Consider the following 23,434-nt stretch of genomic DNA (forward strand, 5'->3'; position numbering starts at 1 on the left):
TTTTTGAAATCCAGACAGCCGTCGTCTGTCACATTGCCCTGGCTAACTTTTATGTATTCTCTTTCCTCTTTTTTTTTTTTTTCAGAAGAAAAACAAACACGAACTTCTTTCTTTGGCATTAAAATGTAACTCTCTTATTCCCAGCCCTTTGCCCAAGATTAGATTGCTGGGTTGGAGATTGAAGGTGGCCCACCTCTGACTGATTTTCCCTGCTCCTTTCCATACAGCTCCTCTGAATCTTCTAGAAATCCTCAAATACTCTGGCCAACTCCCTCCTCTCATTGAGCGTCTAGATTAACTGACCTTTCTGTAGCCGTGGCTATAGTTTCTATGGGATTAGAAAAGAGGGCCCAAAGTAATTGTGTTCAGGGTGCTGGAGTAATAATACAGCAGGTAGGGCATTTGCCTTGCACGCGGCCATCCTGGGTTCAATTCCTGGCATCCTGTATGGTCCCCCAAGCACTGCCAGGAGTAATTCCTGAATGCAGAGCCAAGAGTAACCCCTGAACATTGGTGAGTGTGACCCACTGTCCTCCCGTTGTTCATCGATTTGCTTGAGCGGGTCCAATATTGTCTCCATTTTGAGACTTGTTGTTACTGTGTTTGGCATATTGAATACGTCACGGGGAGCTTGCCAGGCTCTGCCGTGCGGGCAAGATACTCTTGGTGGCTTGCTGGGCTCTCTGAGAGGAGCGGAGGAATCAAACCCGGCTCAGCCAGGCTGGCTGCATGCAAGGCAAACACCCTACGGCTGTGCTATTGCTCCAGCCCGGGACCTGGTTAGTACTTGGAGTGTGACCCAAAAAGCAAGAAAAAAAAAAAAGAAAGTATTTGTGTTCTCTTGGGGCCGGAGTGATAGTACAGCAGGAAGGACGTTTGCCTTACATCCAGCCGACCTGGGTTTGATCCCTACCATCCCATATGGTCCCCAAGCACTGCCTGGAGTAGTTCCTGAGTGTAGAACCAGAAGTAACTCCTGAGCATCGCTGTGTGTGATCCAAAAAGCTAAATTAATTCATTAATTATTTTTTAAAAATAATTGTGTTTTCTTAGAAGCAAAGGTGCCTCTCTAGCTTACCGATGTGCAAATTCTGTGGCCCACTAGTTTCATTTCTCAGGATAGATCTTCTGGGTCCTTGATGTTTTTCTCAAGATGGCCCAAACAGGGTCTGCATTCTTTCCTCAAGCCCTCTGCAATGCGATATTATAGGAACTTGGAGGAAGTCAATGGAATCAAGCCCATTCCATTGACTCTGGAAAGTCATAGTCGACAAGTTTTAACTAACCAAGAAGGAGAGGTGGTGCACCTGTGTTGGGAATTGTGGAATAGTTTCCAGATAGAGTTCCTTGAAAACCTTTGATGAAAAATAGAAATGTTCTATTTTCAAGAGCGTCACAACCTAACTTTGTAAATTCCTAACTTTGATTTCCACAGAGCCCATTCTTCAGACTAATGTTGGGGCTGAAATGACACTCGAGGAAATCACCGAAATTTACTCCTCCGTCAAAGCACTCAAGGTGACAAAGAGCCCTTGTGCAAACGACGTCGCACTGATTGGTTACATTTTGAACTTGAACCACAGTGGTAAGTTCAGAGTATCATTGAATGTTGAAGGTTGTCTTAAAATTGCCTAATAGATGTTTATTTAACTGGCAGTGAAGTTTAATGTGTTGTCGGAGTGGTAAAAAGTTTTTCCTACAGATTTCTAAGTATTAGGGCAAAAGAGACAGTACTTGATCGAGCAACTTGCCTTGCACGTGACTAATCAAGGTTTGGTCCCCAGCATCACATAAAGTCCTCCAAGTCCTCCAAAACAAAACAACAAAAACATAAGAACAGACTCTTCATTATATCATTTTATCATCTTTTATCATTATATCATCTACTTGTGAGTATGCATTGTACACTGCTTTCTCTGTGAGGTCCCGGGTTCAATCCCAGCATCCCAAAATAAGAGCAAAAGTTTGCCCTACCATGACACTATAAATTTATAGATGAAACTGGCATGTATTGGGTAATATATGGACAAAAAGACCCCAAATTTATTTGAATTCCTAACGGACAGTGTTACCATGTTTCAGTTATGTCTTTGACTGTGTTCAACAAATTTAGTTAGAACTCCCTCTCCCAATGTGTGTGTGTGTGTCTCTGTGTGTGTGCCATACCCAGCTGTGTCCAGGAATCACTTATAAAGGGCCTTGGGGGACCATACCTAGAGCCAGGGATCGAACCCTGGACAGCCAGGTGCTAGGCAAGCATCTTCCCTGCTGTAGCATCTCTCTATCCCCAAAACCTATCTCTTTCCTCTGTCAACCAGAGGAAACCCGTCCCCTTTTCCGGATTGGTCCTGTGGATGTCAGGCTCAGGCCCTTCCTCTCTCTGCAAACTCCACATACCAGTCCCTGCCTTTGCTCTGTGGAGTACAGCAAGGAGGACATCTTAGTCCTCATGACCAGTCCCTGAGGAGAAGAACATTCGCAAATTCTCAGGTTCTACTGCTGAACCAGCAGCAGGAAGCTGTTCTTTCCCCAGCTACCCCACGGGCACTTAAAGCCACAAAGAAATCCAATTGCATTGAGCTACCAGCACTTAAACCAGCAGCTCCCAGCATGGGCAGAGTCTGTCCTCTGCTGACTCCCTCGCCCCTGGAGCTGAGGGTTCAGGTATCCACTTGCCCCACATACCCCAGTCGACACTTCCGATCTCCCTTGCCTTTTGATGTCACTCTTAAAATATCTTCCTGGTTTACAGTGCCCACCCTGTAAGTTCCTCCCCCCACCCCCTGTCACTCTGTTTTCCCGTCCCCCAGACACTTCACTGATACCTTTCTTTCTCTGAACCTAAACTCTAGATCCACCCAGATCCTTTCTTTGTGATTCAGTCTATCAGCAAACTCTTCCAAAATGCTTGTCTTTTCCCATAACTATCTTGCCCCTGCCATCCCCAGCTAACATTCTTTTCCCTGCAACCCTCTACTCACATGTCTTGGGGGTCCTTGGGGGCATGAATGCCCCTTAATTCTTTATTAAGAAGAATTATTGCTTTTTAATAATTACTTCTGGAGGGGCCTGAGTAATAAAACAGAGGATAGGGCACTTAGTTTGTATGCAGCCAATTTTAGTTCAATCCCCACCACCCCATGTGGTCCCCCGAGCCCTGCCAGGAATAATCCATGAGCACAGAGCCAGGAGAAAGCCCTGAGCATAGCTCGGTATGAACCCAAGTGCAAAACAATCATCATCCTCATCATCATCCTCATCATCATCACTGTATCACTGTCATCCCATTATTCATCGATTTCCTCGAGCAGGCACCAGTAACATCTCCATTCGTCCTAGCCCTGAGATTTTAGCAAGTGCCACATTGGAGGCTCTTTCAGGGTCAGGGGAATGAGACCCATCATTGTTACTGGGTTTTGGCATATCGAATATGCCACGGGGAGCTTGCCAGGCTCTGCTGTGCAGGCAAGATACACTCAGTAGCCTACTGGGTTCTCTGAGAGCAAGAACTAGACAATAAGAGGTCGTGTGGTCTCTTATTGTAATTATAATAATTATATGTAATTATTATAATATAATAATAATAATAATTACTTCTAGGACTGGGGCTCGAGCGATAGCACAGCTGATAGGGCGTTTGCCTTGCACACAGCGGCTGACAACGGCCGCTCTGAGTTCAATTCCTCCACCCCTCTCGGAGAGCCCAGCAAGCTACTGAGAGTATCTCGCCCGCACAGCAAAGCCTGGCAAGCTACCCATGGCGTATTTGATATGCTAAACACAGTAACAAGTCTCACAATGTTACTGGGCCCACTCAAGCAAATCGATGAACAATGGGAGGACAGTGACAGTGACAGTGACTTCTTAGGACTGAAGAGATACTCCAGCAGGTAGGGTACTTGTCTTGTATGGCACTGACCCAGATTCGATCCCCAGCACTACACAAGTCTGCCAAGCTCTGCCAGGAACGACCCCTGAGCACTGCTGGGTGTGGGGCAAAATTAAAAATAAAGAATTACTTTCTCACAATGCCCAGTTTCTACCATTTCAGACTTTCCCTCTTTCTGAACCGCATGTTGGCTGCCAGCGCAAGTGACCCTCCAAGCACACATGCATGAGTCTAGCTGCTGGTCCCCGATCTTCCTCTCCATCTTACTACTATTATTATCATCAACATCATCATCATATTATTACTATTATTATTATTATTATTTAGGGATTTGTTTCCCAGAAATGCTTGGGGAATAATCCGTCTTTGCCCCCAGGTAGCATTTAGAGAATCACATGGTGCCAGGGATTGTATCTGGGGCTCCCACATGCAAAGCTCCTTTGAGCCATCTCTCTGCTCCCCCCCACCCCCGCCACAATAGAGATACTGAGAGGTTATCATGTTTGGTCTTTTACCTACTTTCAGCACACATCTCCCATCCCGAACGATCCCTCCAACCATCGTTGACTTAGTGATTATAGTCATATTATTTTTTTCTTTTTTCTCTTTTTTTTTTTCCTTTTTGGTCACACCCTGCGATGCCTAGGAGCTACTCCTGGCTTTGCACTCAGGAATTACTCCTGGCGGTGCTCGGGGAACCATATGGGATGCTGGGAATCGAACTCAGGCAAGGCAAACGCCCTACCCACTGAGCTATCGCTCCAGTCCCAATGGTTATATTCTTGACCTTGTGTCTCCAGCATGCCATGTTCACCAAAATCTTCACAACCAGCCTTCCCCTCTGCTCACACCCGGCCGTCCTTTCAGCCTGCTCTCACCTGCACACGGCATTTCTTTGATTTCTTTGGAACTCCTACCAATTGTCCCTTTCACATGTTTTTCCCCCCTCCAGCATTCTTCTCTTCTTGATTTCTCCCCACAATTTGCATAGCCCATATTTACAACTTCTCCCATAATTCTTTTGTCTCTCCCTCAGTGCTAGTTAAAAATCACCTCAACACCCAAAAGGAGAGAGAGAACAAAAGGGAATGCCCTGCCACAGAGGCAGGGTGGGATGGGGGGGATAGATGGTGGGAGGGATACTGGGATCCGTGGTGGTGGGAAATGGGCACTGGTGGAGGGATGGGTATTTGATCATTGCATAATTGAAACCCAAGCAGAAAAATTTATAAATCTACAACTGTAACTCACGGTGTCTCACTAATAAAATTTTTTTTAAAAATCACCTCAACTCCAGGTCTAGAGAGATAGTGCCACAATTTAGGGGATTGCCTTGCACGCTGCCAACCCAGGTTCTATCCCTGGCACTCCAGATGGTCCCCAAGCCTGCCAGGAGTGATCCTTAAGTACAGAGCCAGGAGTAAGACCTGAGCACAGCTGGGTGTGGACCGAAAGCAAAGAAACATTTAAAAAAAAAATTCCACTTGAACTCCTAACTCAGAAGGGCAAACTATTGCTAAGAGAGGGAGGAAAAAATGCACACTCGTCTCAGTTTCAAATGATTCCAGTGACGAGCCATACTGTAAATTCACGATAGCAGATCTCGAGTGCTCTGGGTACTCAGCAGTGCCCGGAATCCTCTCTCGACCCTGGAATGTTTATTTTCCCACTCTGCCAAGTGACCTCCTCACATCACACCACGCCTCTCCATCGCCCGTTTTAACTTGTCACTCACAGCTGTGCCTTTAGCGAATGCCTCCTGTGAAAAATCCGGGGGCTCCCCAGGGCACCCATCCAGCTGCACCCACAGGTCTGCACCCTGCCCCTGTTTACCCTCTGAGAGAGGCATCTCTGCAGCTCTCCAATGCCTCGTCACCCCCGTGTTCTTCACCCCTGGGTTCTTTCCCGGCAGCCCTCTGAACATCCCTCTCTGGGTCTTTCTGGCAAGTCCCCGCTTTCTCTCCCACGTCCTCAGGCCCCAGGCCAGCAGCATGTCCTTGTTGTCACATACTCTCCTCGTGATGAGCTTGGGATGGCCTCTGTGCTCACTCATGCCACCTGCCCCTCGTAGCCCCCCATCGTCAAGAAAAGTCTCCATCTCCCGCTGCTCTCACTCCCCCATTTCTGTGTCTTTACACAGCAGAACGAATGCAAAGAACTTACGGCAGGTGGTGCTACGTTTTCCACTCACCTTTTTTATCTTTACTTCAGACCAGACATTGCGCCCTGTAGCTGTGGAAACAGTTCTTCCCAAGCTCAGTCATAATAATCAGTGTCAGTACTCACGTGTGTGACTGGGTGGTGGTGATGGTGGTATGCGTGTGTGTGTGTGTGTGTGTGTGTGAGGGGGGTGAGGAAAAGAGAGGTGTATGTGTGAGAGAGAGAGAAAAAGAAAGAGGTGTGTGAGAGAAAGAGAGGTGTGTGTGTTTATGTGTGTGAGAGAGAGGTGTGTGTGAAAGAAAGGTGTGTGTAAGAGAAAGAGAGATTATGTATGTGTGAGAAAGGTGTGTGTGTGACAGAGAGGTGTATGTGTGTGAGAAAGAGAGAGAGGTGTGTGAGAGAAAGAGAGGTGTGTGTGTGTGTGTGTGTGTGAGAGAGAGAGAGAGAGAGAGAGAGAGAGAGAGAGAGAGAGAGAGACTGTGGGCTCAGACCTCACAGGATTTAATCCACACAAAGCCTGTAGCCAGCCTATGAGCTATCTCCCTAGCCCATTATCTTGCCAGTTCTTAATCCTCGGTGACACTTTCCTCCCCAGCAGTATTTAACACTGTCGACCACTCTTTCCTCAAAACACTATCCTCTCACCAGCCTTGGCTTTGCCATCTCACATCACTGGCTCCTTCTCTATCTTCTCCGACACCTTCTGCTCAGCCTGGCAGTCACAGTGGTGCTCCTTCCTCTTGACACCGAATTCAGTCTCTTGCCTGTGCTGCCATCTTCAGGCTGACCATTTCGAAACCTTCATTTCCGGTGCAGGTCTCTACTTTGAACCCAGACTCCTGTGTTTGGTGGCGAGTTTAGCTTTCCCCTTGATGTCTCAAGAGCATCTCAAGCATAGCGAGTCCAGTCCAGAACTCTTGATTCGTCTCGTTCTACCGTCATTCCCTCTGCAACAGTAGGAGATTAATATCACAGAAGTAAGTTCTAGGACACATTCATTTGGGCCATCAGAACTAGGGAGGGGACTTCCAAGCAGTGTTTGGAGGGCCAGAAGTCAGGCAGACTGTTCAAAACTCAGGTCCACTGAGACGCTGGTGCTCAGGTTAACCTAGGACCATCATCCAGGGGAGCTGAAGGGATTGTGTGGTGTTGGAGACTGAACACAGGGTCTCACACAGTCATTGTGTGCTTCAGCCCCATGGGCTGTCTCCCCAGCCACAATCTCCCCCCGGGGAAATGGGTGGTATTTGGATAACATATGTACTCAGGAGCTGGTCAAGTGACCCCTAGTAGTATTGCGGGTCACCATATGTGGCGCCTGGGATTTGAACCAAAATGGCCGAATGCAAAGGAAGTGCCTTGACCCCATCCTATCTGTCTCCATCACATTCTTGCCTACTCCGACTCTCTGACGAGACGCTCTAGGATTGTGCAGTTGTCAGTGTCCATTCTCAGTGACCTCTGTTTCTCCTCTACTAAAATCTTCAGTCAATGTCATTTTCCCTTCAACTGACTCACAGACTCTGAAGTGATCTCCCAGTTTCCATTCTGGCTCCCAGGCCACCTGTGATCGTCTCATTTGTAAAGCAAATGTCTCGAACATTCCTCAGAGGATTCTCTTTGCCCATTAAGATACAGTTCCTTTTCTTTGAGGCTCAATAGTAGTTGGGCCACACCTGGTGGTGCTGTTTTACTCCTGGCTCTGCACTCAGGAATCACTCCTGGTGGTGATCAGAGAACCATATGGGATTCCAGGGATTTAACTCAGGTTGGCCATGTGCAAAGCAAATGTCCTCCCTGCTATATTATGCCAACTTTTCACAAGGGTCTCTATCAGCTTCTGAAATCCCATTTTCAATTTGTCTTCAAGAGTGGCCTTACCACTTTCCAGAGGCTCAGACGAGCTTCACCCATGAGGAAACTGCAGAAAAACCCAAATATGCAGGATCCCTGACTGAAATCTCCAAGCTTGCTCAGAGCAGGACTGGGTCTCCTACCCCCAGCTCCCCAGTTTTTCAGTAGCTCGGCAGTCAAACTGCCCCTGGTGCCATATAATCTCATCAATGGCCAAGATCCAGAGACTCAGAAATAAAGCTCTTGGAAGAGAGCAACATAGGCTTTACCCATGAGTATTATATCTCTATTATCTGCTCTATTGTCATATTCTAAATTTCAGAATTGCTAGAGCTTGTGGCCACCTTTGCAACCACATGACCTCTCATATTCTAGCCCACTGATGTACCAAAAGTAGCACACATTTGTTTGGGTATAACATACATGTTTCTCTTACACAAGGGCTAATTGGCTCCAGGATGAAATACTATCATCTACAACACTTTCTTCTTATGGTGGTAGGTAGGTGAAATGATGGTGGGGTTGGTGTTTGAATATTAAATGTAATAAATTATTGTGAACAACTTTATAAAAAATAAAATAAAATTTTAAAAAATTAACCCCAGCTGGAACTGTAAAGGGGGGAAAAAAGAGTCACCTTAACTTCATTTTAGTCTAAGGACATTGGGTAAGAGAAATGAAGTCTCCTGATTAAATAGTCTCACTAAATAGTCCTCATTTGTGGGGAGTCCGGTCTTGTGGGGGTCCCTTCTCATCATCCCCCTTTAGAACACCATCTACCGAGCCTGCAGTGCTAGAGACGTGCCACTGAAAGTGGAGGAGAAGACCACTTTCTTCTACATCTTTCTCTACTGAAAAAAATAACTGGGAGTTAAAACCCCTTTTCCTGGTGGGGAGGGCCGGGCATTCACTTTTTGGAAACAGAGTGCATGCTTTAGACTCTCCACTGTCTTCACGCTCCCCAGGGCCCCCCGACGTACCTGTTGGCTAAGTTAACATTCCACATGAAGGGCTGGAGTGATAGAACAGCAGGTAGGGCATTTGCCTTGCACGTGACAGACCCGGGTTCGATTCCAAGCATCCCATATGGTCCCCCAAGCACCACCAGTAGTAATTCCTGAGTGCAGAGCCAGGAGTAACCCCTGAGCATCGCTGGATGTGACCCAAAAAGCAAAAAAAAAAAAAAAAAGAACCGTTCCACATGGAACACACAAGTTCCTCAGAGTTCCCAGGACAGGTGATGAGACACAGTCACAGGGCTTCTCGTGTTTGCAGCATATGCTAGTGTCTTTTGTCAGGTTCTCTTGAAGACACCTCAGCTGTTTTTCTTAGTTTTCAAAGCCCAAATAGTCGACATCAGTAAAGCATCAGTTTCTTCTCTCTTGAAGTTAACAGTTTTCAGTTCCTTCTGTGCCTGTTGCTGTTGACTAAGGTTGCAGTCCTGAATGAGGAACATCTTTGTGTTTTGCTGGATACTGTCTGGGAGGAAAGCTCTTCCTTTGCTTAGCTGAGCAAAGATCTGGTCCCACTGGCTCTCATCAGGGCTGGTCATCTGAGGGACCAGATATCAGGCTCAGATAGGGCTTTCTTAGTCATGACTGTAGCTTGGAAAATGTCAACCACAAGTCCTAGAGAACATTTTTGCCTGCATATTCCCAAGAGACAGTTTAAAGAGGACAAGAATCAGGAAGTCCATGATTTCCAGGACATGCAAGTGAGCTCCAAGGTGGCCGGTAAGTTCCTTGGCGGGCTAGTCTGAGTATCTGAAGAAAGACTTCAGAATAAGGGTTTAGTCTGCATGTTCTTTTCCTTGTGTAGCCTTTTGGGGAAAATGACAAGCTAAGAATAATATTCTTTCCATTCTCAATAGCCCAGAGGAGATCTTTAGTTTTAACTGAATCAGCTCTGAATTCCCTTTGAGTCAGTTTTATGCCCTCTTAAGATTCTGTGAATGAGGCCTGGGAATGGAACAGTTTAGTTGGAGAAAGGGCACATCATTCTTATTGCTATTTTAAAATCGTTTTTAGCATTTTAAAAATATTTTACATGTTTCTTTATATCCAAAGGATATAACAATGTAACAATGATGGGTCTCATTCTCCTAAAGAGCCTTGAATATAGCACTTTCTTAAAAATCTCAGAGCTAGGATGAAGGAGACGTTACTGGGGCCTGCTCGAGGCAATCGACGAATAACAGGATGCTCATGATTCGTGATTCATGATTTATATCCACGGGAATTAAGAGAAAAGACATGAAATTCGAAGAATTGATTCACTTTGGATCTTCCTCTGCCAATTTAACAAAGGAAAGGAATTTGGGCTTTTAAGTGAAGCAAATAAATTGTGAGGTATTGATCAAGGAAATACATGGGGAGGAGGGGTCCCAGGAGTTAGAAATCGGTTTAGAGAAGTAACTCGGGGATTAGGCTTGCACAGTATCAACCCCGGTTCAATCCCCATGCATCATCAGAAGTGATCCCTGAGTGCAGAGTCAGGGGTAAGCCCTGAGAACCACCAGGTATGGTCCAAGCACCAAAAATAAACTAATTAAAACTAAAATAAAATAGTTTGTGGTCTATTGATGCAAACACATCCCCGCATGCATGCAAGAACTCTGAGGATGAGAGAGAGAAAGAGGGAATGTGTCTGTCACAGAGGCAGGGGGTGGGAAGGGATGGAGGTGGCAGAAGTGACACTGGGAACATTGGTGGTGGAGGATGGACACTGGTGGAGGGATGGGCACTCGAACACTGTTTGATTGACATGTAAGCATGAAAGTAAGATTGTAACTGTATCTCACGATCATTCATTAAATTAAAAATAAATAAAAATTATAATGCGGCCGGTCCGGGTTCGATTCCTCCGTCCCTCTCGGAGAGTCTGGCAACCTACCGGGAGCATTCCGCCTGCACATCAGAGCTTGGCAAGCTACCCGTGGCGAGTTTGATATGCCAAAAACAGTAACAACAAGTCTCACAGTAGAGATGTTACTGGTGCCCACTCGAGCAAATCGATGAACAATGGGAGCACAGTGCTACAGTGCTACATTGCTATAAATAAATAGATAACTCTGAGGATGAGTGCCCTGCTCTCTCTGGAGAAGGGGAGATCCATGCCCTACCCTTAGTCCTCGGAGGGCAGCTAAGAGGAGTCTTCCTGCATTGACCCATACCTCAAGAACAAAACCGTCTTTCTGCTCAGCTGGTATCATTGGGCGTGGAACCTTCTCATCCCTTTCAACATAAAAAGGACCTTCTTGATCATTAAATCAGATGGCTGGCTAAAAATTTATGCTGTCACCCATATTTCTCACATATCCTGCAGTAAATACAAGTTCACAGAGGCGAGAAGTAGAAGCCTTGGCAGAAAATGGGCTGGAAGGAGGGGCAAGCGTCTTGTACCCTTAGGCCCTGTGTTGTGGAGTTGAGCTGCTTTCTCTGCAGAGTCATCCAATCTCCTTTTCCTTTTTCATCCCATCAGGCATTTACGTGGGCCTCACCACTTCCGGATTTTGGAATTCTCAAGAGACCAAATGGTATAATCTGACAGATGCCATCTATATTGGATATGGTAAATCCTCTGACCATGCCTTTCTCTTCATCGATACTTTAGCAATGTTGCTTAAATGTCTTTGCTTTGCTGTCAAGATCCTCTTCTCTTTCTTTTTTTTTCTTAAATTTTTATTAGTGAAACACCATGAGGTACAGTTGTAGACTTACAAATTTTTGTACTTGAGTTTCAGTTATACAATGATCAAATATCCATCCCTCCACCAGTGCCCATTCTCCACCACCACCAGTCCCAGTGTCCCTCCCACCCCCCTTATCCCCATCCCACCCTACCTCTGTGTCAGGGCATTCCCTTTAGTTATCTCTCTCCTTTTGAGTGCTGTGGTTTGCAAAAGAGACATTGAGTGGCAATTTTGTTCGGTCTATAATCTACTCTCACCACCCATTTTCCATTCTGAGAGGAACCTCCCAAGACCCTTTATTTGGTGCTCCCTTCTCTATCTGAGCTGCCCTTTCCCCTAGAATGCCCGGCTGGCCTCTAAGCCATGGAGTAATCCTCCTGGTACTTATCTCGGCTATTCTTGGATGTTAGTCTCCTATTTTGTTACTTTATGTTCCCCAGATGAATGCAATCTTTCTATGTCTATCCCTCTCTTTCTGACTCATTTCGCTTAGCTTGATACCTTCCATGTAGTACCACTTGTATGTAAATTTCATGACTTCATCCCTTCTGACAGCTACATAGTATTCCATTGTGTAGATGTACCAAAGCTTCTTTAACCAGTCGTCTGTTCTCGGGCATTCAGGCTTTTTCCAGATTCTGGCTATTGTAAACAGTGCTGCAATGAACAGACAACTGCAGATGTCATTTCGACTATACTTTTTTGCCTCTCCGGGGTATTTTCCCAGGAGTGGAATTGCTGGGTCAAATGGGAACTCAATTTCCAATTTTTGGAGAATTGTCCACACTGCTTTCCAAAAGGGCTGAACCAGTTGGCATTCCCACCAGCAGTGAAGGAGGGTCCCTTTCTCACCACATCCGTGCCAGCACTGGTTGCTTTTGTTCTTTTGAATATGGGCCAGTCTCTGTGGTGTGAGATGATATCTCATTGTTGTTTTGATCTGCATCTCCCTGATAATTAATGATGTAGAGCATTTTCTCATGTGTCTTTTAGCCATTCGGATTTCATCTTTGGATCCTCTTCTCTTTCTCTGTCACCATTGGGGCAATTTCTCTCCGCAGAGCACGAGCATCTGACACTGGTCGACATGGTTTTGACAAATATGCACTTAATTCTCCTCGCTTCTACTGGTCTTTTTGTAACTAATCTTTATCAACCAATGTACCCATGGTTAAAGGTACGTGATTTTCTTTAACTAGTTAGCCTGAAATAGTTCTAGTGACATAAAGTAAAACTATTGGATATAGTGTAAAACTATTGGATATAGTTTGGTGTAAGATAGATCACATCAAACTCTTGAGATCAAATGCTTCTTTCTTGTATGGAAAGTAAAACAGGGGCTGGAGAAATATTACAGCAAGTAGAGCTCTTACTTTGTATGCAGTTGATCCTGGTTTGATCCCCAGCACTGCAGAAGGTCCCCCAAGAACCACTAGAAACCCCACTAGCATTGCTATCTCAGCACATAGCCAGGAATAACCCCTCAGCCAGGCACGACTTCAACTCAACCTAAAAGAAAAAAGAAAAGAAAACTGCTTGATCATTTTTCCTTTGCTTTCTAGTATGGAATGTATTATTTGGAAACGGTGCTAGTTTTATTGCCATATAAATTTATAGTATGTTTTAAATACATACCTGTAAAAATACTTTGTGTGTGTATATGAATGTATATTTATCTATAGTTGTATCTTTCCAAAAACACTCATGAATTTACATAAAGCTAAATAGAGGACTACAATGTAATACAGATTAAAATAAAGTTTTGAGGCTTCATTTTTTCCCTTCTGGAGAAACCTGTGTTCTCTCTTGAGTGCTAGCTACATCTTCCCTTCCCTCTCTTTGTTTCCCAAATAACTTCTTTTACTTAAAAAAAAAAGTTAAAATGTAAGTTTTGGGGTTAGAAGAAAGGAATTCTGTTTTGGTGAGGATGTACAGTACGTATGTTCACAAAAGTCTCCCAGATTCACCACAACAGAATTGAGAGTACAAACAAATACTTAGAAACCATGCAGGAAAAGATCAGGGGAAACACTCAAAGAAAGGTTTATTTGTTGAGGAGCAGTTATTTCTTATAATGTTCCTTCCTTTATCTGCAGTTTGCTTTTCTGAGTACAAGGAGATATTTTTGAGCTAGCGACCATATTCACATAACTTTCAGTATGTTCTATCATTGTACTTATTCTCCTTATTTCAGTATTTTCATACATTTTTATTGTGAACTATTATTAATCTGCTGCTGCACCTAATATGCACATTAAACTTTATCCAAGCTATAAATGTTCAGGTCCCCAATAATTGCATGTATTTTTTTTTAAAGTTGAGTACTTTTCATGGTTTCCAGCATCCTCTGGGGGGTGTCTTAGAGTGGACCTCCCCCATACATAATAGGGGACAAAAGCTCATGCAGTAACTAATCTTTATTTCAGTAAATAAAATTCATAGCCTTCCCCCTACTTCATCACTGCAGAGAAAGAGCCTCACACACAAAACCAGCTGTATCTCAGACAGCTAGTAGATCTGATCTTGGATGTGCTTATCACACAATCATGAAACAGAAGCACCAAAATGCAGGACAATGACCTAAGTTCACAGTACAGAGAACTGGGTGTACTATGCAGTTAGAAGCTGATCCAGGGGCCACAACTGACCCTACAGAAGCAACAGATGACACTGGCGACAGTGACAGGCAAAGGTTGTGTCCTCCTAGACTCAGCACATGTCAGGTTTAATGTCTCCCTCTCTCTCTCTCTCTCTCTCTCTCTCTCTGAACACTTCTTTCTTTGGCTGTTGTTTTTTGTAGGTGTATGTAATTTTTGGTTTGGGGGGAACACATGGAGGTGCACAGGACTTATTCCTGGCTCTGCACTCAGGGATTGCTCCTAGCTGTGCTCAGGGGACCATATGGGGTATCAGGGATAAAGCCTGTGTTGGCTGCATGCAAGGCAAGTGCCTTATGCCTTAACTCCCTCACTATCTCTTCTACCTTCTCCACAGTTTTTTTTTCCTGTGTGTATGTGTGTGCAGGTGGTGTGTGTGCGTGTGTGTGTGTGTTCACACATTTCTTAATTCCTCCACTTTAGCCATTACAAGATAACAAGTGTATTTCAAATCCTCTCTGGAATTAACGTATTAAACAAAAACAAATTAATCAAATATGGAAGCAAGGGGGAAAATGAAGGGACAATCTCCAGGATATGGTAGAAATGGCTAGGGGTGGCCTTCATGTTTCACGGGCCTTAATCCTTGGATCCTCAAAGCAGTATGTAGTTGAGCATAGAGGAGGAGAATTTGTAATAGTCCTTGGTAGACCCCTTGTCAGTCAGAACGAGGGGAGAAATTCAGGACTCCAGACCCTTGCTGAGACCACCAGCACAGACAGGTCAGATGTCCGTTGACAAGAATGTCATCATATGAATTGTTATCTCCAAAGTTGCTTTTCCAATCTCAGCTAATCACCAAGTTCCAAGTGTGTTTTTATGTCCAATCAGTATATTAGTAGTAGTGATCATATGCCCAGCCCCAAACTGTTATGTCAACATCAATGTTCCCTCTACTGATAATGGCCTGCCTGCCACCGTGCTCTAGAAATCAGGGTCTGGTCAACATTACAGAGATGGGGAAGCAGCTCATAAAATGCTCCTTCTGATGGCCTCTTCCTCCAGGCAGCCCCAAGCTTCAACTTCTGAAAATCAAATTTCCTTCCCTTTCATCTCTGCAGTAGTGATTGTTATTTTAGATGACATACATCATTTCCTGTAGTATGACTTACATTATTGTGCCCTCTGCTTTTTTTTTTCTTCACCTTCCAGTTTTCAAGGATAGAATTTTGCGGTTTTAAATCGGTAAGATACTTTAAATTTCCAGGTTTGGTTACAAGTAATGTGGTCCCCAGGTGATTTAAGAGATGAAACACAAGTCAGAACCTAACAGAACTAGTTACTTCTATTATTATTATATTATTTTTCTCTGCCTTGTTTTGGGGTCACACCCAGAAGAGCTTAAGTCTTTCTCCTTGCTCTATGCTCAGGGATCACTCTTGGCTAGACTTAAGGGACCTTATGTGGTGCTGGGGATTGAACCCAGGTCAGCTCACACCAGGCCTTACCCCCTGTGCTATCTCTCAGGCCACTTGCCAGACTGATTGGAGGAAAATCCTCCTAACTCAGAAAGACAGACAAAATATTTTGACACAGTTTGAACCAAGGAAGAGAACGGTCAGCCTAGAATTCCAAACGCACTTGCTCTGCGACTATCAAGAATGAGGGTGGAGAAAAGAAATGCACCCTGATAAGGCACTGCAGGAGCGTGCCAGCCCAGACTCCATGAAGGAGTGGGGTGCGGAGCCAGGCTAGAACTGGAATGTGTGCTCTAGGCTCTTGAGAGGCAGACCCCACTCTGTCTTTTTCCCTCCAGGAACTCCTAAGGCAAGAGAGGCACTTAGTAAATATTTGCTCAAAGCCTGGAAATGGTGTACAAAAAATTTACAGTTACCCATTTTGTGTATAGATGTGGGATGGAATGGAAAGTCTAGACGATAAAACGAGGAATGATCAGCATTCCTGTGGACAATCAGCAGTTTAAGTTCCTTGCTTGGCAGTAGAACTGAAATTCTAAAACTTAGAATTTTTTAGAGAACTGTCAAGTGGATAGTCAACTTGTATGTTCAAGTTAAATGGTAATTACTCAAACAAAGAAATATATCATCTTTAACGTTCTAAACAACCAGAAGGAGAATAGGAATCAAAGAATAAGTCATCGGTTTTCCCAAAGAATTAGAAAGAAAGAAGAAAAACAGAAAGGATTTTTTTTCAACTGGGAAACCAATAACAGTATGGTAGAAGCCAGGCTAGCTAGATGGGCATTTGTGATTCGTGTCAAGAATGATGGACGTCTCCAGAGAAACTAGTCATCTGCCACTTAGAAGAGATAAAGCCACAACACTGGTGGAGGGAAGTGGCTCTCTGGTGATGGGTTTGTTCTTGGAATAATGGATGCAAAGAAGTGTGACTAATAGCATTGTAAACCTCAGTGTTTAAATAAAAATGGTTTAAATTAGAGAGAGAGAGAGAGAGAGAGAGAGAACCACAAGAACTACACACACCAGACTCTCAAATACAGGGATGAGAATTGTCCCCTGATCTTTGCAGGTGCTGAATACCAGCAGAAGCCCAGCTTTAAGGAATCCCCCTGTACAAAGAGATCTTGCGTCCTCTGGTTTATCTGAAAAGGAAGTATATGGCAATGCGAAGGGCAGAAGGTGAGGGTCCCGGAGAGAGCTTGATCCATGGGGTCCCTGAAGGGACCTCCTAGTGATGGCCTCTGCGTCTTGCAAATGTGACCAGTGGAAGGCCATTTCCCTGGGTGCCCAAGGAACAGCGGGCCACTATCCCTCCAGCATTGCCACACTAGGAGGTGCTCCCCACCAGACCCAAGTTCTCCAAAATGCACTTAATCTGTTCACATCAGAACATAGGCCAGAGATGCTAATAGAGAAGATCACGATTTCTGACCCTGAGTTAGAGCGCTGGATCAATATTTTCCTATTCTGCAGCCACCCTTCTGATGCAGAGACCTTAGAAGGAACAGACATCAGCATTTATAAGGAGTTTCAAGTGCAGCGTCTTTATTTAGAAAACAAAACTTTCTAGGCCCTGATATCCCAAATTGTAATTTAAAATGAAGTAAATTGGAGGGAAGCAGAAGAACAGCATGAAAGATCCAAAGGAAGAAAGTTCTTTTTGGCTTTCTAGGGAAACAAAACATCATGAAGGCCAAGATGAGCATTTGCAAAGATGTCAGAGGGTTGAGGGTGAGTGACAGAACTCTGGAAAGGAATGGAAAAAATGGGGGGAGGACAGAAGAAAGACCAGAGCAATAATACAGCAGGAAGGGCGCTTTCTGTACACGTGGCCAACCCAGGTTCCATCCCAGGCATCCCATATGGTCCCCCGAGCACCGCCAGGAGAAGTCCTGAGTGCAGAACTTTGAGCATCACTGGGTGTGACATCCCAAAAAAATGATGGGTTGACAGAGAAGAAGCATCAATAAACTGGAAGAAAATTGCAGATAGTAAGAAGATCAAGGACTGTATTTTGATAAAGTCAAGATACCTCTCCAATTTGGGGGAAGACTGAAAAATAGACATTGGCACATCCTAATGGTTCTGAAATTGAAGATAAAATGGGAAATAATAGCAAGTTTGTAAAACAAAACCAACAACAACGGGGGCTGGGACATTAAGGCACTTGCTTTGCATGTGCCCTGCCCAGGTTCAATACCCAGGACCACATGGTCCCCCAAGTACTACAGGGTGCAGGAGATCCCCAGCATTGCCTAGGGTGGGCCCAGGTAAGCCCTGACATTGCAAGACCAGAGCTGTACCCCTTGCACTGCAATCCATGGACCCTTGCATTGACCCCTGGCCTGGTTGACAGAATCGCTGGTGGGGCCCCCCGGTCCTTCTGCTCAGGAGGTACCTCACAAAAGTGGAAATAAAGGCAACCACCGTCACAATCGATTTGAGAACATTTCAATGTTTTTTAGGTCCAGAAAGCACAAGTGGTAAGGCGCTTGCCATGCATGTGGCCACTTTGACCCTGGGTTTGATCCTTAACACCACATGTGGTCCTCCAAGCACCACCAGTGGTCACTCCTGGCCACAGAACCAGGAATAGTCTAGAGTGAGACAAGGCTATGTGAGACCAATAAAAGAGAAGGAAGGAAGGAAGGAAGGAAGGAAGGAAGGAAGGAAGGAAGGACCCAAATAAGTAAATAAGTGTTTTTTAAAGCACAGATAAAACTTACATTTTTTTTTTATATTTTAAAACTCTATTTCTGCAAAGCCAATCAACAAGTGGGGGGGGGGCTGGGGAAGGGAGGGGGAATCAAGTGGAGGGGGGAGGGAGTGTAAAAGTTATTCTTGCGTATTTGAGAACAGCAAACACTTAGTTTGAGAAAATGAAGACTTAAAATACTCGAAAAAATATGGAACGCTTCACGAATTTGCGTGTCATCCTTGCGCAGGGGCCATGCTAATCTTCTCTGTATCGTTCCAATTTGAGCATATGTGCTGCTGAAGCAAGCACTCAAACTTACTTTAATATTAGTCTCTAAAAACAATGTAAGAAGGCTTTCCTGACGTCTCAATCAACAATAATTTGAAGCTCAGAATTTTCCTACAGCAGACTTGTGACCTACCGCACTAAGGACATGGGTTTAACCACTTCCCGTAGCTTCCAACCCACTGTTCATGGAGTGAGCTACTATTTTTATTAACCCAGACCATGGCGTGTGGTAATTGTCCCTGGTTTGTCCTTACACTTTCCTTGGTGGTGGTGGTGGGTGAATATCCTGGGTTTTGATGCTTGCATATGTCCCACCAGGCTCACATACTTGAGTTGTGGGACTCACATATGCCTGCTGGAAGTGAGGCAGTGGACACACACTTTGTTTTGTTGTGGCACCAAGGATCCCAAACATCAGAGCCACTGGGCACACAGAGCCATGCTGGAAACTGAACTTACAGCCTCACAGTTGAAAGATGCAAGAAAAGAGTTCTACCTCTCAGCTACCCCAGGACCCCCGAAACATCATCTTTTTAGTCCCTTTCTGTGTGTTATTCCAAAAACATATTCTAATTCTGGTTCTTTCTCCACACACTTTTCTTTTCACTCATATTTTCCCTATTTTTCTCACATTCTTGAACAATCACAACTTTTAAAATAGTTTTTCTTCTGCATCATGAAGTCCTTAGATTGCAGAATGATAATTTCATTTATTTACACAGGCTGACTTTATCAAAGGGAAATTGTGGTATACTGAAAGATGTCTGGCTAACAGAGAGAAGTTTGAAGGTAAATTTTTTAAAGACATTAACTGTCACTGTCACTGTCCTCCCGTTGTTCATCGATTTGCTCGAGCAGGCCCAGTAACATTGTGAGACTTGTTATGTATTTGGCATATTAAATACGTCACGGGTAGCTTGCCAGGCTTTGCCCTGCGGGTGAGATACTCTCGGTAGCTTGCTGGGCTCTCCGAGAGGGGCGGAGGAATCAAACCTGGTTCAGCCGTGTGCAAGTTGAATTCCCTACCACTGTGCTATTGCTCCCTGGCTTATAAATGTACCTGGTCAGAGCTCTAATGGATATACAGTGAGGTTTGATGTGTTTCCTCGTCTAAGGCAGTACAGTTTGTGAATCAAGGAGTAATGTTGACTTTTATGTCTGGGATATTTTGTAAGACTTTCTTTCGCTGCCATAGATGGTAATTCCTGTGATGCACGTGGATAAAGTAAATCAGAAACCTTTTGGAAGGGATTTATCAATGGTTCTAAATGCCATTAAGAACATCCATGATTCATGAAGGATCAAAATGTCACCATGACGAGTTTTGAAGAGGTTGATTTTAAATCAGCTCTCATGAATGGCTTTGTGGGGTTCAAGATTTCAGTGGCCGGAGATGTAACTGAATTGTCACAATCTCATGATTAAAACTGAACAGATGAAGAACTGCATCTTATGAAAATGTGGTTTTTTGGGGGGAGTTGGGTATAGATAGCCCAGAGAGCTAGTGTGCATGCTTTCATGCATGAGATCAATATTTGATCCCTGGCACGGTCCTTGGAATACTATTAGGAATCACCCTTAAAAAACTGCCAGGAATAACCCTCTTAGTTCTACCAGGTGTGGTTTTTCAAAATAAGGTGGTTTGGGACTGGAGTGATGGACATTAACAGGCTTTTTTAAAAAAAGAACTTAAAGGAACCAAATTTAAGGATAGATTCATTTTGTATAGGAAAGAGACTAAGAGGAGGCTGGAGCAATAGCACAATGGGTAGAGCATTTCCCTTGCATGCGGCCAACCCAGGTTCAATTCCCAAGATCCCATATGGCCCCCTGAGCTTCACCAGGAGTAATTCCTGAGTGCAGAGCCAGGAGTAACCAACCCCTATGCATCACAGGGTGTAACCCAAAAGGTAAAAAAAGAAGAAAAAAAATAAAAGATGGTTAAAGAAACTTTGGTACATTTACACAATGGAGTACTATGTAGCTGTTAGAAAAGATGAACTCATGAAATTTACAAACAAGTGGTATTACATGGAAAGTATCACGTTAAATGAAATGAATCAGAAAGATAGGGATAGACATAGAAAGATTGCATTCATCTGGGGAACATAAAGTAACAAAATAGGAGACTAACACCCAAAAATGGCCGAGATTAGTACTAGGAATTTTGCTCCATGGTTTGGAGGCCAGCCACACATGCTAAGGGAAAAGGCAGCTCAGATAGAGAAGGGAGCACCAAATAAAGGGTGTTGGGAGGATCATCCCAGGATGGGAGATGCATGCTGAAAGTAGACTTGGCCATTCTTGGGTGTTAGTCTCCTACTTTGTTACTTTATGTTCCCCAGATAAATTGATTTTTCTACCAGACTGAGTGCAGTGTTGGCCCAGAGTGCTGGGGACTTGGAGTGACAAGAGAGTTGGAGAGAGGAGAGAGAGTTCAGGATGGCAAGATGGACTGCAGAGAGACTAGCAAGGGGGACAGAGGGAGAAGGATGTAGAAGAAAACAGGAGCAGGAACGTGGAGAGAAAGAGCCCAATTCTGCAAGATGGAGCATGGATAGATGGGCAGAAGAGATAGGAAGAGACAGGAATAAGGAGCAGTGTGAGACTAGAATGGGAGGCTCAGAGAGACTGGGGCAGGCACGTGGGGAGAATAGAACAAATGGCATCTGATCAACCAACCGACTTGGCCCTCATTTCGTCCACCATCTGCCCCATGACTCAGGCCTTCCCAGCTGGGCGAGCGACCCGGGGGACCCTCCAAAACCCAGGCGGTGAGGGGCAGAGGCGTCGGGCCTCTCCTTGGCCACCCCTGGAGATTATACAAACCAGCTCTTTGGCCAAGCATCACTGGGAGAAATTCCCGGGTCTCATGAGCACTCTTGGTGGATGGGGTCCCCCTATAATAAAAAACAAAGAGGAGAGGCTGGAGCAATAGCACAGCGGGTAGGGCGTTTGCCTTGCACGCGGCCAACCCGGGTTCGATTCCTGGCATCCCATATGGTCCCCCGAGCACCGCCAGGAGTAATTCCTGAGTGCAGAGCCAGGAGTGACCCCTGTGCAATGCCAGGTATGACCCAAAAACCGATAGATAAATAAATAAATAAATAAATAAATAAAGGTAAAGGTAAGGTAAAGGTAAAGGCCCTCCCGTTGATCGTCGATTTGCTCAAGCGGGCCCAGTAACGTCTCCATTGGAGACTTTGTTGTTACTGTGTTTGGCATATCGAATACGTCACGGGGAGTTTGCCAGGCTCTGCTGTGCGGGCGAGATACTCTCGGTAGCTTGCCGGGCTCTCCGAGAGGGGCAGAGGAATCGAACTCGGGTCGGCCATGTTGGCCGCTTGTAAGGTGAACGCCCTACCGCTGTGCTATCGCTCCAGCCCCTTTTAATATTTTTTTACTGTGTTTGGCATATCGAATACTTCACGGGGAGCTTGCCAGGCTCTGCTGTGCGGGCGAGATACTCTCGGTAGCTTGCCGGGCTCTCCGAGAGGGGCGGAGGAATCGAACTCGGGTCGGCCATGTTGGCTGCGTGCAAGGCGAACGCCCTACCACTGTGCTATCGCTCCAGCCTCTCCTCTTTGTTTTTTATTATAAATAAAGAGGAAAAATTTTTATTTACATTTGAGACCCTCTGCATGCCTGTTATAGGTACAAGAACGTTGCTTTTGAATAGACGTCATAATACAGTTATAAACTGATGCGAGTCTGTTATTTTTATACTTTTTACAGTGGATTATGTCAGCATCACCTTTGACAGAAACAAGACCCTGAGTGAGGTATGGCATAAATGATGCAGAAAGGTGAGCTATTGCATGGGATATGATTCTATAAACTGGACAATGGCAGATCATGTTCTGACAGGCCGAATCATTGTTCACAACCCCCAGCCTCCACCCCCAGTGCTTCTTCTTGGGGTAGCTGGCAATGATGTTCAAACTGGATCTACAGTGTGGGTTTGGTGAACACACTCTGGGCCAGAAGGGGAACCTTTATGGTGTTTTCTGGATTCCTGGCATTGGGAGTGCATCACAAATATTGTAGCACTGTAGCACTGTCCTCCCCTTGTTCATCGATTTGTTCGAGCAGGCACCAGCAACATCTCTATTGTGAGACTTGTTACTTTTTTTGGCATATCAAATACGCCACGGGGAGCTTGCCAGGCTCTGCTGAGCAGGCAGGATACTCTCAGTAGCTTGCCGGGCTCTCCCATAGGGACGGAGGAATCGAACCTGGGTCGGCCATGTGCAAGTCAAACACCCTATCCACTGTGCACAGATATTAATTACAGAAAACTTTTCCATGGTCAGTCAGGACCACCCCACACTCACCTTTAGTTTATCTGCCTAAGGACGCAAATGAGAGCTTCTCTTATTGATGTTGGTGGACCCCACGGGTGACTTATGTGAAGTAGGGAAGAGAAAGACAGTCACTTTCTCCCCACCCGCCTCTGCCACCCGGGACCCAGGGTTACTGGGTTCTTGTCTCGCCTTGCAGAAAGGAATTTCAGGAGTAGACAAGCAGTGAAATTACACAGTTTTTATTTTGAAGGTTTTGAAGGGAAGGAGGGAGAGAAAGTGAGACAGAGTAGAAAGTAACCTACTCAAAAGAGAACCCTGGCTTCTCCAAGGGTGGAGAGAGCCCCTACACACATCCCAGCGTTAGACATGAAAACAGGAAAGTCCACATCTCAAGAGGGGAGATGTGGGCGACACATGTGTTCAGGAAGCATTTGCTCATGCTTCCTTTGTTCAAGGTGGCCTTTATAGGGTT

The 23,434-nt window shown here is 45.0% G+C and overlaps 1 protein-coding gene and 1 non-coding gene across 2 annotated transcripts in view; one reads left to right on the forward strand and one right to left on the reverse strand.

The window, feature by feature from the left end:
• CATSPERB (cation channel sperm associated auxiliary subunit beta) overlaps window positions 1–23,434 on the forward strand; it is a 114,820-nt gene that overhangs the window by 15,547 nt on the left and 75,839 nt on the right. Inside the window, exons 5-10 of the mRNA XM_056133317.1 lie at window positions 1,436–1,585; window positions 11,384–11,473; window positions 12,656–12,771; window positions 15,404–15,436; window positions 19,381–19,447; window positions 22,394–22,440. Of these exons, the coding sequence (XP_055989292.1) occupies window positions 1,436–1,585; window positions 11,384–11,473; window positions 12,656–12,771; window positions 15,404–15,436; window positions 19,381–19,447; window positions 22,394–22,440 (503 nt within the window). The remainder of the gene's footprint in view (window positions 1–1,435; window positions 1,586–11,383; window positions 11,474–12,655; window positions 12,772–15,403; window positions 15,437–19,380; window positions 19,448–22,393; window positions 22,441–23,434) is intronic.
• LOC130042121 (U6 spliceosomal RNA) lies at window positions 18,573–18,679 on the reverse strand. Its single transcript, XR_008795098.1, has one exon. It is a non-coding gene; the product is annotated as a U6 spliceosomal RNA (small nuclear RNA).

This window comes from Sorex fumeus, unplaced genomic scaffold (assembly GCF_029834395.1).
Source record: "Sorex fumeus unplaced genomic scaffold, SorFum_2.1 ptg000098l, whole genome shotgun sequence".
Classification (NCBI taxonomy): Eukaryota; Metazoa; Chordata; class Mammalia; order Eulipotyphla; family Soricidae; genus Sorex; species Sorex fumeus.